Here is a 17,229-nt window from a genome sequence, read left to right as displayed (position 1 = left end):
TTATTTTTCCTTCATTTGTTCTGGAGCAGAAAGGTCTGTGGCTATCGCTCGCACGCTCGATGGACCTGGTCGCCGAGGCAGAAAAACGGTCATGTCTGACACCCCTGACCTGCCCGGACCCTAATGTGAGCCCCCCTCCCCCCCCCTCCCCCCCCCCGTTTCCGGGCGACTGTGACGTGGCCCCGCCCCCACGGCCGAGCTCCACGAGCAGCCTGTGGGGCCTGCTTCAGCCTGACCTTCAAAAACAGCCCCCCCCCCCCCGTCCCCGCGGCTCGGTCCCTCCCTCCCCCCGCCCGCCCGCCCACCCGCCACCAACCGCGCGCACTCCGCGGTGTAATAACTATTAAAATGTTGTGCCATTTAGTTTAATACCTCGCCTCATCCATCTTCCTCTCTGCCACGGCGCTTTTACAAAAGGCAACCGAAAAAAAGCCGGTAAACAGAGCAGCTGAGAAAACTCAGGGAGAGGGGCGGGTGACAGGGCACTCACTACAAGGTGGGGTACCATGTTAGCGTCACTGCCTCCTCGTTTCCTCATGTAAATGTACAGTGTGGAGCAACCTTCAGCGCGAGTGGCTAGCAGATGCTATTGCTGTGCCTTGTCTAAGCCCTGCCAAGTGCTGGGCCTCGCATCGCGCACATTCAGTTAAGTCTGTATGCATAAGCTCTATCACACGGCTCTTTTATGCGTTAGACAACACCGAAACAAATAAAAACAACGTTTTCAAGGAGAGAGCATCACAGGTAAGTTATGACTCTTTTCGACACGCGGTAAATTGCTTTTTTTTTTTTTTTTTTTGGGTTCCCATCTCCACTCCGGCGCGCTAACCGAAAATAATCCCCCGGCTGCAAAGTAATTCTACATGGATGGTTTTCTTATTATAGAGCGCGAGCCAAGTAGGCCTTGGACTTGACAGTTCAGTGGAGCACTGGCTGGGAAAAAACACTGAGCCAAATGAGAAGTTACAGCATCAGTCAGGGGCTTTGCTGCCCTTTTGATATAAATACTAAATAAATAAATAAATAAATAAAAGCGGGGCCTGTAAATAAGAGCTTTTGGCAGCTGGGTGTCTGACAGAGTGACACCAGGGCCAGAGGTGCAGGCTGGCACATGCGGACGTTTGGCCTTCCGGCCACTAGAGGGCACTTTGGATCCACACGTCTCTCTACGAAGAAGCGGTCAGTGTCGTAACTGCAGGACCGCTGGACCTGCCCGGCCTTGCCTCCTTCAGCTAAGGGAGCTCTGGCTCTGAGGAGCTCACTGCTTTCTGCCCTCACAAAAAATGTATTTTTTTCATTTTTATATTTTGTGCGCTAGTTTTCTAGTTCATGTACACAGCGTGTGTGGCGGTTCACACAGCCCTTTCAAACCACACTACATAAATTGCAGCGGCTTTACCGACTAGTTATCTTTCACTTCTGTCCTTATTCCAGGCTGAGAAAAAAAGAAAAGCTTTTGTGCACAAAATCAATTGGGTGATCCTTCCCCACTACTGCTGTGTGTCTAGTTTACATGAATGAACAATAGTAGAACATTCATGCTCTGAGTCCATTGGAGTGACCCAATCAAGCTGCATTTCAGCCCTCTGCGTCGATAGCACCTCGGCTACGATTCCCGGAATAATTAAGAAATCAATGAGCTACCATCTCCAAAATGAGAGGTTGTTACTGTACAGGCCTTGTGCAGCTGCAGCACAAACTACAATGGACTGACATTATCACCCCCGGACCTCATTATTGAGCTCTGAAGCACTGTGTTACGTTGCCTGGTGTACAGACGTTGGGGGGAGATAATTTCAGAGCCCCAGACAGCTGAACAGTGCTGGCTTTTGTCTACACAGGAGCAGCATTGATTTAGAAAACCAGGCCTTTTGTTGTACAAGGTATCTTCCTCAAGAGGACACAAATTCAATCCGCCCAGGATATCCAATCACCGCTCGCTGCCCATTGATTGGGCTCTCAGGGAATTTTCTACTTCACATGTGACACATTTTGGAGTTTTGCAGTTGCACCAAACACAATCACCACACCGGTACAATGGAAGCACCGCTTCATTGCCCGGGGAGTTTATTCACTCCACAAAGCAGTGCACACACAATCTGCTCGGAGTCAGTCACAGCCAAGGGAGAGCTATCCCCGAACTCTCTTAAACCGCTCAGCAGTGCATTTCAAGAGTCGCAGGTGTCTCAGCAGATCCTCTTTTTTTAGCGGATTTGTATACTTGTATCAGTGCTGCCATCAATCTACCGAAAGGCCGCCGCAAAAAATAGCTCAAACGCAGACTTTACCGGGAGAAACAGGGTGTCGCGCGATAAGCGTTCCTCCTTAAAGCGCTAAGAGGTTTGGAGGAGGAGGAGGAGGAGGAAGCGCGGCCCGCTCGCGCACGCAGCGCCTCCTCGGGAAAGGATACAGGAGTCCTCCGTGTAGGGGACGGGGGCGCTGCTGCCGGCCGCCAGGTAGCTGTAGAAGGAGACCTCCAGGGTGTAGCAGTAGGACGTGTCGTCCAGCAGGCCGCCCAGGAAGCGCCGCCCGGTCCCCGCCTTCACCACGTCGCGGTTGAAAGACGTGCTGGACTGCGGAGACCAAACAAGCACCGAGAGCTACAGAGATAAACCAGCGCGAGGCGTGAGCTCCAGATAGCACTGCTACCGCCACTTTGCAGCCTCAAAAGCTGCTGCAATTTAAACACACACAAGTAGTCCTCTCAGCTAACTAGTTCAATTGCACATGCGTCTACTTATAATCATGTGTTTGGTTTGTTCTTTTTGTGAGTTGTTTAATTGTTTTATGTAATAAAGCACTTCAACTTTAATACACTTGTCTACCAAGCCAGAATGCGCAACCCAGAGAGAATACATGATTGGGTTAGCTAATAACTTGCTGTTTAACATTTTAAATAAACTTGAAACTTACCATTTTATGCTTTAAAAGCAATACAGACTTTTTTTCTTGTTGACAATGTTTTTCCCAAACAGCAGATCAGGAAATGAAGCACAAAAACTGCTCCTTTTCTAGACTCAGTGTCCAAACGGTTTAAATGAAGACCTGAATCTGATATGCCTCCTGTGATTGATTGTGTGTCTCGCCTGCATCAGCGTGTCTATTTGCCTGATGGGATATTTTTACGGGCGGTTGGCGCTTGGCTTTAAATGCGCAGTCATTGTTCTTTCTCAGTCATGTAATTTGGAGGTTAACAAGAAGAAATTTATCACTGCTGCCCTGAGGGATGACTTGTTATTGCTATTCTCTGCACTATGTATGTGTGAGCTTTGGTGTAATGCTCTTGTGCACTGATGACAGTCATGGACTGTAGCATTTGCACATTTGCACAAGCCCTTTTTTGCACTCTGACTATGCCCTGCAGAAATAAGACATTTTTTTGGGCTGTTTAGATCTAATTTTATCGAATCACGCACATGGGAAAAGAACAACTCGGACATTTATCTTTAAGGTGTGCCTTCATCTTTATGACTACCTGTATAGAAAGAACAAAATGTCCACAGCCGTATAACAGACGTGTGCTGGTGTATTTCTCAGCTGTGCTGTGACTCTGCAGGCTGTAGGGGTTTCATGCGTCTCCATCGCTCAGACCGCTACAGCGCTCCTGTAATGGCCACCTTCACCGAGCAGACTGATGTCCTTCACGCTGCTGCGCCGGCGCTCCGAGCGGCCGGCCCTCAGACGCCACCCGCGCGTGCGGGGGGACCCTACGCCGCGTCGCTCCGAGCCCCCGCGTCACCCCGGGGCCCGACCCCCCGACTCCCTGTCATCGAATCGTCACGGCAACACCTCAGGACACCCAGCGAACACGAGTCACCTCGAGAAGAACCGAGCTCAAACCAAAGGTTAGGTTTCTTTTCTTTTCTCCTCTTCCAGAAAAGCCTTAAATATCCCGCGGACAAGCTTTCGCCCCCCCTTTCCTGTTTATAAAAGTAAAACACCGTCGCGGTGCTGAAAGGCCCTCCTGACGTAACGTTAAAATGATCCTGAAAAATGTGAGCACGTCACGGCTTACAAAAGGTTATTCCTCTGGCTATGTGTAGCCAGCACTGCTTGGTGGTGAAGGTCAATTTAGCAGGGAGCTTGGGCATCCTTCACAAAAGCTGAGGGGACCACAGACTTTTAAATAGAAAATGTGTACTTTCAGATCTGAAGGCACAACAGCAGCCAGTATAATTGGATTTACAGCCCTGGAAGTCAACCTAAAGGAGTTGGTGAGGGGTAAATAAATAAGTTTGTTTAGGTGTCACTAGGTGTTTATTTTTAAAGCAGTTTTTACAACAGGGAGAGCAGGGGTCGTCAAACTTTTTTTAGCTATGTCCTCTCTTAACTCATAATATCACCTCCACAACAATAATACTGTTTGGCGCAAAGTAAATGCAGAATAATTCTTAGGCAAAGCTTTCGCTGCATTTTGCTCAAGTGGGTGTCCATCGTTGGCACTAAGATTAATCCAATCTTCCAAATGCAAACTGGCAAGCCAAAAACAAATCGTCCCTCCAAACATATTTGCTGAAGACGAATCGCAAGCGGGCCTGTCCTTGGTGTGGGCAGGATGGCCAATGCTTTCTTATCTCCTCTTTTTCCCTCTCACACTCTTTTTCTCTCCGTTTTGGATGGCAGTGGGGAGGTGGAAGGTGCCCAAGCACTTGCACGTAAGCTCTAGATTTCCCTATTTCTGAATAATTCCTCTTCCTCTGTCTGCACGGGTAGTAACCTTACCCAGAAGACAAAGAACGTCCAACAGCACAGGGAGCTTGACGTATATGCTACTGTGCTGCCGCTATTTACTGCCCTTTAATCATGTACAACGAGGTCCTCATTAGAGAACTGGCCAATGCAAAATTGCATAACACAAATATAACACTGTCTCCAATGTTTACTAATAACCCATGAGCAAAAGCATTGCCCAAGGGTTATTAGTTATTCAAGCTGAATAATATTATCAAATATAATTCTTGTTTATGGGTATTCAGTTGGAAATTCAAATACTGTATTAGTGGGTTAGTTTACCATCATAGTCTTAAATTATGAAAGTGTACCGCTATCATAACAGAAATATTTAACTGGAGCTGGATATGATTTTGAAGTTAGTAATTAAAAATTAAACCAAATGACAGCATCATTAGACATACTACACTCACACAAAGTAAGCTGGACAGGGCTTATGAGGCCAGGTGATAGGCCTATATCTTTCACATGTCCAGACATCACTGCTTATCACTTATCCTGCTGTATTAAAGCAAAACTTGTAAATATGTAAAAGATAATATTTGGTCCATATGGTTAAGGTCAGCAAAGGAAAGGCATGGAATCTACCCCCCAGTGTTCTGACCCAAAACCTGATTCTGACTTCCTGACCACGGCCTCCTTTATTGTTACCCAGTTACCCTGGCTCTATGTCCTACATTTTCTCTTGAGCTGATGGGTAGTATTATGTCCAATTAGATACGACACTAATGATAGGCGGCTGTTCTCAGTCAAGTACTCACGAAAGAGAAGTCCGGCGCGTTGTGGCACAGCAGCCGGGGGAAGACGGCCTGCCGGTGGACGCGTTCCTCCTCCTCAAACACGTTCCCGTACATGAAGCCGTTCATCATGGTGGAATGGGCATGGACATCAATGTAGAACTCCAGGCTGACCTTCTGTGTGGACCAGGGACAGAGGACAGGAGTGACATCACTCACACAAAACACAGAGAGCACACTGCACATATTTATATTACTCTTTATTGCCTGCCCATGAGAAAGATGCTGCTAGCGGACATTTTAAGACGAGGATGGCTACAGATGAATGGCTTAAATTCCATATTGTATTGATTGTATATGCCAGATTTTGTACGTGCTCTACATTCTTATCTCAATGCTACCAATCCTGCACTCTACCATTATACACATCCACCAATCTCCCTGAACTGCTGCAACACAGATTCCCCACGCTATAAAATCAGTCAAAACAACAAACATCTACAGAAATCAGTTGTGTCAGACAAATTGTTCCCTTTAACGAGCTCCCGGAGGAAGGCGGTGTTAGCATACGACGCTAACCTGAAGGAGCTCTCTGAGCCAGCGGAGAGCCACTTCCTTTCATCCGCACAAAACAAAGCGAGAGCGAGCAGCGCTATCCGTCTGTCCCACACAGACCAGAGGAAACCCGGGGAGAAGCTCACGGACGTGCGTGTGATCGCACGGTCCACTCAAACGCAGGGCTTTACTAGCCGCTGAGGGATGAGCTGGCAGACTGTGCCTTGTCTGGTCCTGGGAGTGCCCCTCAGATGTAAGACGACAGCAGAAGGAACCTCCATGCGCATTTCCACAGCCGTCCCCAATCCTCTCGTACTCCCAGGCTCTGTCTGTCCGCGCTCATTAGCCCTGAGTGTGTGTGTGCAGGGGCTAGGGGCGGTTTGGAGGTGGCACAGCTACGTGGGTAGCTCAACAGCGGGTGCTGGGAGGAGACGCAGAGCGCTTTTTATCAGGCCTGTGTACTTAACCGCAACCAGGACGCACGGCCAGGCCGCACTTCTCAGGCTCGGCCTGAGCTGGAGTCCTCGATGCGAGACTTGGGCGCGGCACGGCGTCGTCCCGGGTCCGACTGGCCCCCCCTCTCTCTCGCACCTTCTGACCCCTCCCTCTCCAGCACAGCGGAGCACAGAGCGGCACAGGCGCCTTCCTCTCCACCCCCCCTGCCACCCCCCCCCCCCCCCCCCCCACACCGCCCCCCGCCCCTCTCGTGCTCCCTGCCTCCGCGGCGCTCTCCCCTCTCCTCTCATTCCGCATTCTGCGGCGCACCTCGGCTCCCGGGGGTCGGCAGGCGCCGGGCGGGAGCGGGAGGGAGGGGGGCGGGAGCGGGCGGGGGGGGGGGAGGAGCCCGGGCGACACGGTGTTTGAAATTCCGCTCACAGCCAAAGCAATTTCCTGGCGAGCGGCGCGCTGTCAGCTCCTCTGATGGCTGGCTGTGAAATATTGTGGCTGGGAGTGGGCCGGCAGCGGGCCGGCAGCGGGCTCTGGCAGCCCTGATGGATGGAGCCCGAGAGGAAGAGGGGGAAACAACACGGGGAAGAAAAAAAAAAAGAGAGAGAGAAAAAGAAAGCGAAACGCCGTCGCCATTAAGGCTGCTCCGGCAGCCACTTGAAGGAGTTCCCAGGGCCTAATAGAGGCAAAGAGCGCCCTAATCGGCTCTGCTAACCCAGCTAAGAGAGGCGGGCGGAGGATGCTGGAGATGGCAGGTCAGGGTTGTATTTTTTACACAGTCACCCCGGCCCTTCCACCTTGTTAAAACCTGGGCCTCCTTATTAGGAGGTACCGTGTGTAACGTCAGGGTACGTGCGGGGCACTGAAATGCTCTGGCTGAGTTTGTTTGGCTGTTTTCAGTAAATAGCGGTGTGCGGTTAATACGTGGGATGAGAAGGTCTGCACAGCGGCGTCCCCCTTGATTAGCTTCGTTTCTGCAGTTTACCGCTCTGTAAAAAAGTGGCTGAGCTGCGTGGTGCAACATAATCTGGCTCAGAATTCCTTCTCTCCCTTCCTGGTCTGATGCTTTTCTCCCAGGTGTCAAAGACCACAGAAACAGGCCCGACACAGTTACTGGGGCTCCAGTCCACAGCATGAGCCATAAATCTCTGAATTCTTTTGGAACGATACCGTTCGTTTAACCGATTACTGTCCACACGGGGCAGGTGCACATTGACTTGTGCAATCAAGCAATTAAGCACTAACATGCAAAACCAGGGGCCTGTTTAATGTCTGAAGATCTGCAGGTGCATCCCATACCTGACTGGAAATGATAAAAAGGAAGTGGAAACAGAAAAAAATTTTTTTCATGGATCTGAGACGACATTTAGCTAACTACCGTAAACCCGCCCATTCTGTTGAAGGTCTTTAGCTCAGCTTTTATTGAACTGGTGTTGCAGCAGTTTACTTTTAAGTGGAAGGTCAAATTAATTTTGTCTGGAGGCTACTTATCTCTGAATATTAATTAGACCGGGTCTTTAAGGGCCGTAAATGTTTTGCTTATCTTTTACACTGCAGAATTGTGCTGATTTAAGCAGGATTAGAGACTCAAGGGTTTATTCAATCCACAAGAATCCTTTACCCATAGAGGTACCTTTTTAAAAAAAAAAAATTATAACAAATTTAAAGTCAGAATTACCTTTACATTTCGATCCCTTACTTTCACATAATATGCACAAACTGCAAAATGGAGGGCTTCAAAAAGGACAGTTAGCTCTAAAAAATTCCCACCGTGTATAAAAATGCATAAAGCAAACAAATTATAACCAAGTTATGTTTGCTTTTCTTTGATAATATGAATATATATGAATATGAAGTGCTCTATGTGTGAACTCTGATGTTATGTAAAGAGAGCACAGATATGATAGAGCTTTTATTGACATTTCAAGATTAAGACAGAGGAGTTCCGTGGCTCATAGCTCTTCTCTACAGTCATTTCCATGCATGCACGGGCTAACTGATGGACATATTTAGCCCTTTTTAACACAGAGGTGACTTGTAATCGAGTAGAACAGGCAGTGCGACAGCAGTCTGCTACTAAGGGCGGTCAGTGGCTAATAAGCAGCGGCATCTGTCTGGGGACCCTTTGCGCCAGTGAAACAAAAATAACTGCGCGTTGGTGCCTCAAAGTTTGCCTCCCGGAGTTGAGGATCTGTACCCCTTTGTATGGCGAAATGGCCTTCGGGAGGGACCACAAAGCCCCCATTCGTGCTGCGAGGACGGGCTGTTTCTGCCTCGGACCGGAGGGGAGATGTTTGCGGGATCGAAAAGGGGGGGGGGGGGGGGCGATGATGGGGATAAATTGGCCGTAAATCTCTGAAATGTACAAGAAATGGGCCGATGACACCAAAGGACATCTTAGCAGACAGACGCTCATTCCCAGTCTTCTGAATACAGAGGACAAAAGCCAGAAAGCAAAAAAAAATAATGAAAGGGAGCAGGGGAGGGGGGTATTCAAGGTGCAATATCCATCTAGGCAGCCTGACAGCACATAATACATTTGTTTCATATGGAAAATTAATTTTCTAATATTAAAAAGGTCAGAAATGAACTATAGCAATGCGGGCCCTTTTGTCATCCTTAACAAATTATCCAAAATGGCGTTGTCAGATTGGTGGGGATACGTCCGCCATGATGAATGTTCTGAGTAATCAACCAATCAAAAAGAATCCTTCTTTCACATTGATAAATGGGGTGGAAAAGCAGCGTTTTATTTGGGAAGATGGACCCATTTGTTTCTTTTTCACTTTTCCTCTTTTTTAACAAATACAGAGGAGCTTAAGAACCAACTGAATTCGCAGACAATTTTTCTCAGTTTGCTGTTATACCAACATTAATTTTTCAAATTAAAGCAGCACATTCTAGAAGACCTGCTCTGGTTTCCCGGCATCGCATCCAGTCCTATGGAATATAATCGGGTCAAGAATCGAAACATATATTACAGTATATATATCTGATGAAATGATGAAAATAACACATGATATAAATGAGAAGGCTTATCTTGTAAGTCAGCCTTTTCAAAACAAAACAGCTAATCTAGACAAAGGCAGGACTTGATTACAGGGGTCAGTTCTGCAGTTGTGTCGTGAACATGTTTTTATCAATTTTCCCCATGGCACCATTAGAGCTGGCAGAACTTAATCAAATTCCAATATTGACATAAGTACCTCCATGTACATATCCCATATAGCAGGCAGAGTGGGAAAGAATGCTTTTTGACACAGCTTTCATAAAGCTGTTGAGCCCTGTAACAAGGGAAAATGTAATAATGCCAGATAATGTAATAACTTGTCATAATGTAATAACTTTACAATTTATAATGTGATAACTTGTTAAACGGATTATGTAATAATGTTTCCTGGATGACATAATAACCTGGTGGTTATCGCGTTATCCAGTGGATAACAAATGCTCAATGAATAATATGATTACTACAGGGAATAATGCAATAGCTAACTAAAATGTGTGTGTAGTTTACATGTTCTCCCCGTGTCCGTGAGGGTGTCCTCCCACAGTCCAAAGACATGCAGGCAGGCTAACTGGAGACTGTAAATTGCGTATAATTGTGAGTGTGTGAGTGAATGCGATGGATTGCAATAGATTGGCAACCTGTCCAAGGTGTATTCTTGCCTCTCACCCAATGCACGCTGGGATAGCCACCCCCCCCCCGACCATGACTAGATAAGCGGGTTTAGATGCTGGATGGATGGATATATTATATTTTGTATTGTGCATTTAGATTATTTTAAAGGCATAGGAAAGGGATTATTTTAAAGGCATAGGAAAGAAGTCAGTAATAAAATCAATCACTTTTGTGACAATCCATTACATGTCAAAATATTAATTTAGCAGATGCTCCAGAGCAATTTACAGTGCAGAAGAACATAAGAGCACTCATCTGATTTACATGATTAATTGGGGTAGATTTGGCCAACAATGTTCCCAGATCAGTAAGTATATATATGTAATACCACTAAAGCACAAATGCAAATGAGCTGTGCTATACAAGAACAAAACTAAAACTTGAACTAGAACAAAAGATAGGAGGATAAGGGGAGGAGATGAGAGGGGAACCAAGATGCAATCTGATGCAATCATGACGTCCAAGGAATATGCGCACGTTCATGTGACAACTAAAATAAATGAAACAAAATATAAAGGCAGTGATTTTGGCTTGTTATTACATAATTCACCGAAGTTATTACATTACTAATCGAAAAGAGTTGTTACCCATATGATAATGTAATTACTGTTATCAGGTGGGTAACAATTCATTAAAGTTATTACATTATCTGCCAAAAAATGTATCACATTATCTGTTCGAAAAAGTTTATTATGTTATCCGGCAAGTTGCTACATTATCTGATTTTATTACATCGCAAGTGCAAATTTTATTATTTAATCCAGCGTTATTACATTATCCAGTGTTGTTACATTATCCTTTTTTTTAAGCGCCTTGAAGTGGCATCGCCAAAACAAAATTTTCTGGGAGTCAAATATCGGACGACAGCTCGGAATCCTCCGTGTCTGCTACCATCTGGTAGCGGAGGAAGGGCGCTGATGAGGTCCAGCGCGCCAGCCCCGCGACGGCCCCTCGCCCGCTCCCCCTCAGACCGCGGCCTCGCGGCCTCATTAGCGGGCCCGCGCGGTCGGGGACAGAACCGGACGAGGCCCGTGGACACGGGAGCTGGCGCCGGGATTTGGCGTTTCGCTGTCCCGAATCTGAGCCCTGTGTCTGATGAGATTAGCCGGAATGTGGAGGCCCAAGCTCCGTGTGACAGGCCGGGCCCGGGCTGGGCCGGACGGGGGGTGGGGGGGGGGTGGGGGGATTGGGGGGGGGGATTGGCGCAGGGTCCTCTGTGGGGGACCGGCGCAGTGTACTGATGTTCCTGGGGATTCACACGGCAGCGAGATGGCAGGGGAGCGGAGGAGAGCCGCCGCCCATAGCGCTGCCTTCTCTCCCCCACACTGGGATTCAGGAGCCCCCCCAGTGCTAGCCTAACTGAACTGCAAACCCACGCCATACATACAAAAGAGGACGTTCCACAGAGCTGAAAGAACCGACTGAAATTCCCCAATCCCGCCCTTTCCTGTGGGGTTTACTTATACATTTCTCACAGGAAACTGATCAGGATATGATGCGATATATTCTGAATGGATCAAATGAAGTGTTCAAATGTGTATACTTCACTCTGCTTAACAATGTGGTCTCTGCATGCAGATATCTCATGTTCCTCTGTGGCTCTAACTGTTTGTGTGTACATACGTAAGAGAATAAATATGACTGTGTGTGAGAGGGTGTGTGTGTGTGTGCATGGGAGTGTTTATGTATACATGCACTTCCATAGGATATAATTATACTGTATTTGTGTGTGTCTTTGTATGTGCAAACAAAGCTAGAATATATTTGCATATGTGAGAGAGAATGTACGTGCGAGTTTGTGAGGGTACGATATGTGTCTTTGTATGCGCATACATAAATGAGAATCTGTGTGTGAGTGAGTGTGCGTGTGTGTGTGCTTGTGCATGTGTGCATGTGCGTGCGTGATCAAAGGCGTGTGAGTGTGTGTGTGTGTGAGTGTGTGTGCTTGTGCATGTGTGCGTGTGCGTGCGCGCGCGAGCGAAGGTGTGTGTCCGTGTGTGTGCGTTTGTGAGCGCGAGAGGGACAGGAGCGGATCGCTCTGCCATGAAGGAGCCCATCGATCAGCGCGTCGGCGCCGGGGGAAAAGGTTAAGCTGGGAGGCGAGGCGCGGGTCTTATCGGGGTGTGAAGGTGCGGGAAAGGGCAGGCCATTCCCAGGACAGGCCCTGACCTTCACTAATCCCACAACCTGCGCTTCCACTTATAATTAACATGAAAGCGCAAACGCTCCGCGCGCCTGTCCAGCAAAGAGAGGGGGGAGCTGAACAGACGCTACGGACACCTGGCCTCCGAAACGCGCCGCGATTAAACAAAAACGCCGGGAGAAGGCGCCGAGTCGGAACTCTGCAACAGACACAGGATTTCTCCCCTCCAACGAGCAGCGCGCGCTGAGCGGCGTTCGTCTGGCGCGCGTCCTCCGCGTGAACACCACCAAACAAAACACCCAACACATTTACAGTCTGTATTTACGTCTGCATGTGAAGGGCGAGGAGCGCCTTGGCTCAGCGTTCGTTCTAGGCGGACAAAAACCGGCAAGGTTTTCAGTTGATTTGAAGCACCGGCGTTGAATATTTAAAGACGCGGAGGTTAAAAGTATAATCAAAATACTTCGCGGTCATGAATAAACCATCTTCTGATATACAGCCGTCGAGTCCTCGACCCTGCTGGGTCTTTTAGAATGTACCCACGGACCAAAAACACAGCTTAGCACATTGTTTTTGTCACAATAGTTATAATGAGTAACAAGGTGGCTAGCGTGCTGAATGAAAGATTAGTCCTTACTAGACAGTTTACATTCTGTGTAAATGTTTATATTTCATGAACTGCATGAATGTATGTGAGAATCTCAGTATAGTATGACCTGGAGCTTTCTAGGAGAGGGAGAGGGAGAGGGAGAGGGAGAGGCAGCCGTGTGCAGGGTGTCAGACCGTGAATGTCAATGTGCTGAATAAATGTCTGCTATTCATATGGAATGTGTTATAGTCTTCACTGTATCCTTACACGTGTGCTTGCAGTAAGAGTGAAGGACAATTAAGAGTTTAAGAGTACATACTGTCTGTGTACGACATGCAGTACTTCCTGCACTCCAGCGAGTATACAGTACAGTACATGTCGGAAGGAGCATCTCCCCTATTTGCAAGGGTACACTGAGTGCGCAGGAGTGGAACGTAGCGTGCACTGTAACACAGGATTAAGAGTACACTTATGTAAAATACAGCAGGAAGCTAAAAGCGGGGGGCACAGGACTCACGGGGTCTTGGTTCATCTGGACGATGAGCTGCTTGACGGCGTGCAGGGTCGGGTGGGCCCACGGGGAGGGGTCCTGCCAGTGGCGGTTCAGGTCAAAGCCCATCAGGGAGCACCTGGAAAAAGGCCAAAAGGCACTCCGGGTTTATCGTCCCCATAGCATCCATACACACAGTCACTACAGGTCACAATGCCTTCCTGGCTCTGGTCACTATCGCCCTCGATTCTGCTTCTTTGATTTACCACCAGCACAGAGCTCTGCTGTCCTCTCTCTTCCTCGCCTCTCTGCAGATGCACTGGCTCTGTTCCATTCACTGGTTTGTTCCTGCGGCCCATGTTTACTTTATAGCACTTGTTTAGTTTATCTTCAGTCTTTAATTTCACCCACCCCCCCCCCCCCGCTATATTAATCAAACACCAGTCTTTATTCATAATAATATTCTATTATTATTATAATCAATATTATTATTATTATTGTGCAAAGACAGCAATGCAGCTACAATATGATGTTTCCTTTAACAAAAGCATTGCAGAGAAACATACTTTTTTTAAGAAAAAGGAAGCCGACAGTCCACCCTCCAAATGTATTTTTTCAGCAGGAAAGCAGAAAGAGTTACGGGTAGAGACGCGTTCTCAGTACAGAAAGTGGCACAGCAGGGAGTCAAACCCCCAGCCACAGCGGCAGGATTCGCGTACGGTTTGAGACTCTAAAGACTGTGGCACACTCTCCCCAGAATCACATATTCTATCAGCACCATTAGTGGGGTCCAGCCCTGGGGGACATTATTAGGCACGTTGATACTGCTTCCCACAGATTTGGCTTCCACTGTAGGGAAAGAAAGCAGGTAGGTTCAGCTAAATAACTCACCAGTTCTTTAGCTTCCCCGCTCAGATAGTGATCAAATGCTCTGCAGTAAAACAATGCATGTGTGGTGACAGAGCTTACAGCCAGCCCACCTACCCAGCACCTCCAAAGGCCTGACTCAAGTTCAGAAAACACGCAGGACTTAAATCAGAACAGATAACAAAAAAAAAAAACAAGACATCAGACACCGCCTTTACCAGCGTCCACGGAGCTGGCCCAAGCCCCAGCAGTATCGAGCGCAGGCTGAGTATCCATGGCTTTCCCCGAGGCGCTGTCAATGCCACTGTGTAAGAAAGCATGCTTGAAATACTAATCTCTGGTCAGCACTGATCGATTCTCATCCAACGCCCGCATCTCTTCGATTCCACTCCAGATGTACTCCGCTGCTGATCCGGCAGAAAGGCCAGTCGGACCAAACGGGGCAGACAGAGAGGGAAAAAAAAAAAACCAAAAAAAAAAACCTCCCTAATTTATTTAGCATTAATATTGAGCTGATCGCCATTCACCGAGACCGTGTCATTTCTCTGAGCCGATGAAAACAATGTTGAAGGTCAACACTGCCAACAAGGTGTTTTTAACCCCTGTCACTCACTGACAGCCGAGTCATGATGGCTTACCTCGCAGCGAGAGAGAGAGAGAGAGAGAGAGAGAGAGAGAGAGAGAGAGAGAGAATGCAGTTCAGAGGAGTCACCACTAGATGGCAGCAACAAACGCGGTTTGGTGCCCCTTCGAGCGCATTGGTATTCCGAATGTCCACCCCATTAAGTAAAGACAATTATGGAGTGGGAAGTGGAAGCGATGCCCATGGAGCCGGTGCCACTCGCTATAAACACAGACTGTGGCACATCCCCCCCAGACGCAGCGGTGCCGCTGCGCCACGCGAAAACACGCTAAGCCTTCGACCGAAAGCTTCGCGCCAGAAACCGCGCGACACGCGGAGAGACCGGGCAGGCTAAAATAAAGAGCGTTCCGCACATCGGTGGGGGAGCGGGTTACAGTACGCGAGCGGGAATACGCGCCCGGGTCTGTTCCACGGGATCGACGCGGAATCTCCGCAGCGGCCCTGGACCTCTGCCGCAATCGCACCCGAGCCAAAGCGGCGACAGAAAGAGGGAGGGAAAAGACCAGACAGGAAAGGAGGATGGATTCAGAGTCCCTGGGCTGGTGCTTAGAAATAAATGGAGGAAACAGAGAATGAGTGGGCAGATACCCCATCGACTGCCTCCCATACATGCCCCCCTCAACTTAATTCAAATCTATAACAGCACAGCGCCTGGGCTATAAATCTTCCGATGAGAGCGGAACGCAATAGGCGTGCCCAAAGAGATAATGACTCCCATTCCTCTTCTTCTACTGTTTTTTTCTTTCTTTTCTTTAAAGCAGAGCAATTTATGCATGTGTTTTCAGTGGCAGGTGGTTAATTCTAAATGGATCAAACCCATCTCATTTCCAGCAGCAGACAAATGTCAGATAGGGGAAAGTGGTTGATGGAGTGAACGTAAACATATGCCAATTATCGTAACTAAGAGCCAAAATGAGTCCGCAAACATAAACATATGAATATGAAGAGACACAAAATGTAAAAACTATTTAAAAGCATAGGGTTCTTCCATGAATTTCATTATGGAATAGCACTACCAAAAACGTATTATCCCCTGTATTTCGGAACGGCCTCAAGAGCCAGAGGAAGAGGAACTCACCTGTAGTTACCCAAGTAGACGCCGTCGGGGTTGAGCATCGGAACGATTTTGAACACCACGTGATCGCGGAGAACTCGAGCCACCGGGTGTTGGCTGACCAGGAAGTCAATCACACCTGTGTAAACACACCCATGTCAGAGAAATCATTATGCTGGACTCCTCATTACAGAAGAAGAGAAATGAGGGGAGCTTTCATTGACTGTAGAAGAGAGTTTTCATGCTAGCATCAATTTTTGTCCTACGTGTACTCTGTACAGTTTTACTGATAAACACAACATATATATGTATTGTACATGCTTGTAAAAGGAAAATATATGTAATTTTGAAAAAAGTCCTCCTATTTAATGTTACTGAGGAAAATGTAACGTAATGTGCCTTTAAAACAGAGCAGAGGCATTGTGTTATGCTGACCTTACAGAATATGACTCCATCCTTGAGCCCTGCAACCCCTTACACTTACCGATCCAGGTGTGCTTATATTCAGACTAAGGCCTCTTTACCACAGCTGTGCGCTCTCAAGTCAGAGTGACGACTGGAGACAGGGCCGTCCTCTAGCCTTTGTGCCACCATGGGCAGACTGCGGGGTGTGGTTAGCGAACACAGACCGAGGGGTGTGGTTAGGGATCACAGACCGAGGGGTGTGGTTAGGGATCACAGACCGAGGGGTGTGCTTAGGGATCACAGACCGGGGGGTGGGGGTATGTAATAGACACGGATCAAGCGGGAATTTCGCCTAGTATCATGAACACAATGTCCTCCATTTTCCTGACCTTCTGGGAAAACTAAGTTTGCTGCTGGAAGTGGTGCTGGTGGGCCTGCAGGGGGCGATCTTTCCTTTGGTCAAATAAACCCCAATGCTGCCCCAGTGCTGTGATGAGAACACTGTGCTGCAGGAGACGCCGTCTTTCAGATAAGACATTAAACTGAGGTCCTGACTCGCTGTGGTCACTAAAGACCCCAACGCTATCATTAAAGACCCCAGGACACTCTGCAAAGAGTAGTGGGTTCCCCGGTGTCCAGGCTAAATTCCCAACCTGGCTCTCTGAACCTGCCACCTAATCGTCCCCAAATTTAATTGGCAAAAAAAAGGATCTCTCCCTCTCCACCTCAGCTGATGTGCGGTGAGCATTCTGCAGCAAAATGGCTGCCATGCACCACCCATTTGGGTGCTACACATTGGTGGTGGTTGAGATGAGTTTCCCCCTCATCGCTGTAAAGGGCTTTGGGTTGCCAGCTGGTGAGAAAAGTGCTACATAAATGCGAGAAA

At 48.0% G+C, this 17,229-nt stretch overlaps 1 protein-coding gene across 2 annotated transcripts in view; it reads right to left on the bottom strand.

Moving 5' to 3' along the window:
* agbl4 (ATP/GTP binding protein-like 4) overlaps positions 1-17,229 on the bottom strand; it is a 312,708-nt gene that overhangs the window by 11,113 nt on the left and 284,366 nt on the right. For both annotated transcript variants that reach the window (XM_035412247.1, XM_035412249.1), the window contains exons 8-11: positions 15,963-16,077; positions 13,402-13,513; positions 5,493-5,645; positions 2,411-2,573 (exon numbers count right to left, since the gene is read on the bottom strand). In XM_035412247.1, coding sequence (XP_035268138.1) covers positions 2,411-2,573; positions 5,493-5,645; positions 13,402-13,513; positions 15,963-16,077 — 543 coding nt within the window. The remainder of the gene's footprint in view (positions 1-2,410; positions 2,574-5,492; positions 5,646-13,401; positions 13,514-15,962; positions 16,078-17,229) is intronic.

The sequence above is a fragment of the Anguilla anguilla genome, chromosome 4 (assembly GCF_013347855.1).
Source record: "Anguilla anguilla isolate fAngAng1 chromosome 4, fAngAng1.pri, whole genome shotgun sequence".
NCBI lineage: Eukaryota > Metazoa > Chordata > Actinopteri > Anguilliformes > Anguillidae > Anguilla > Anguilla anguilla.
This window is presented reverse-complemented; position numbering and strand designations above follow the sequence as displayed.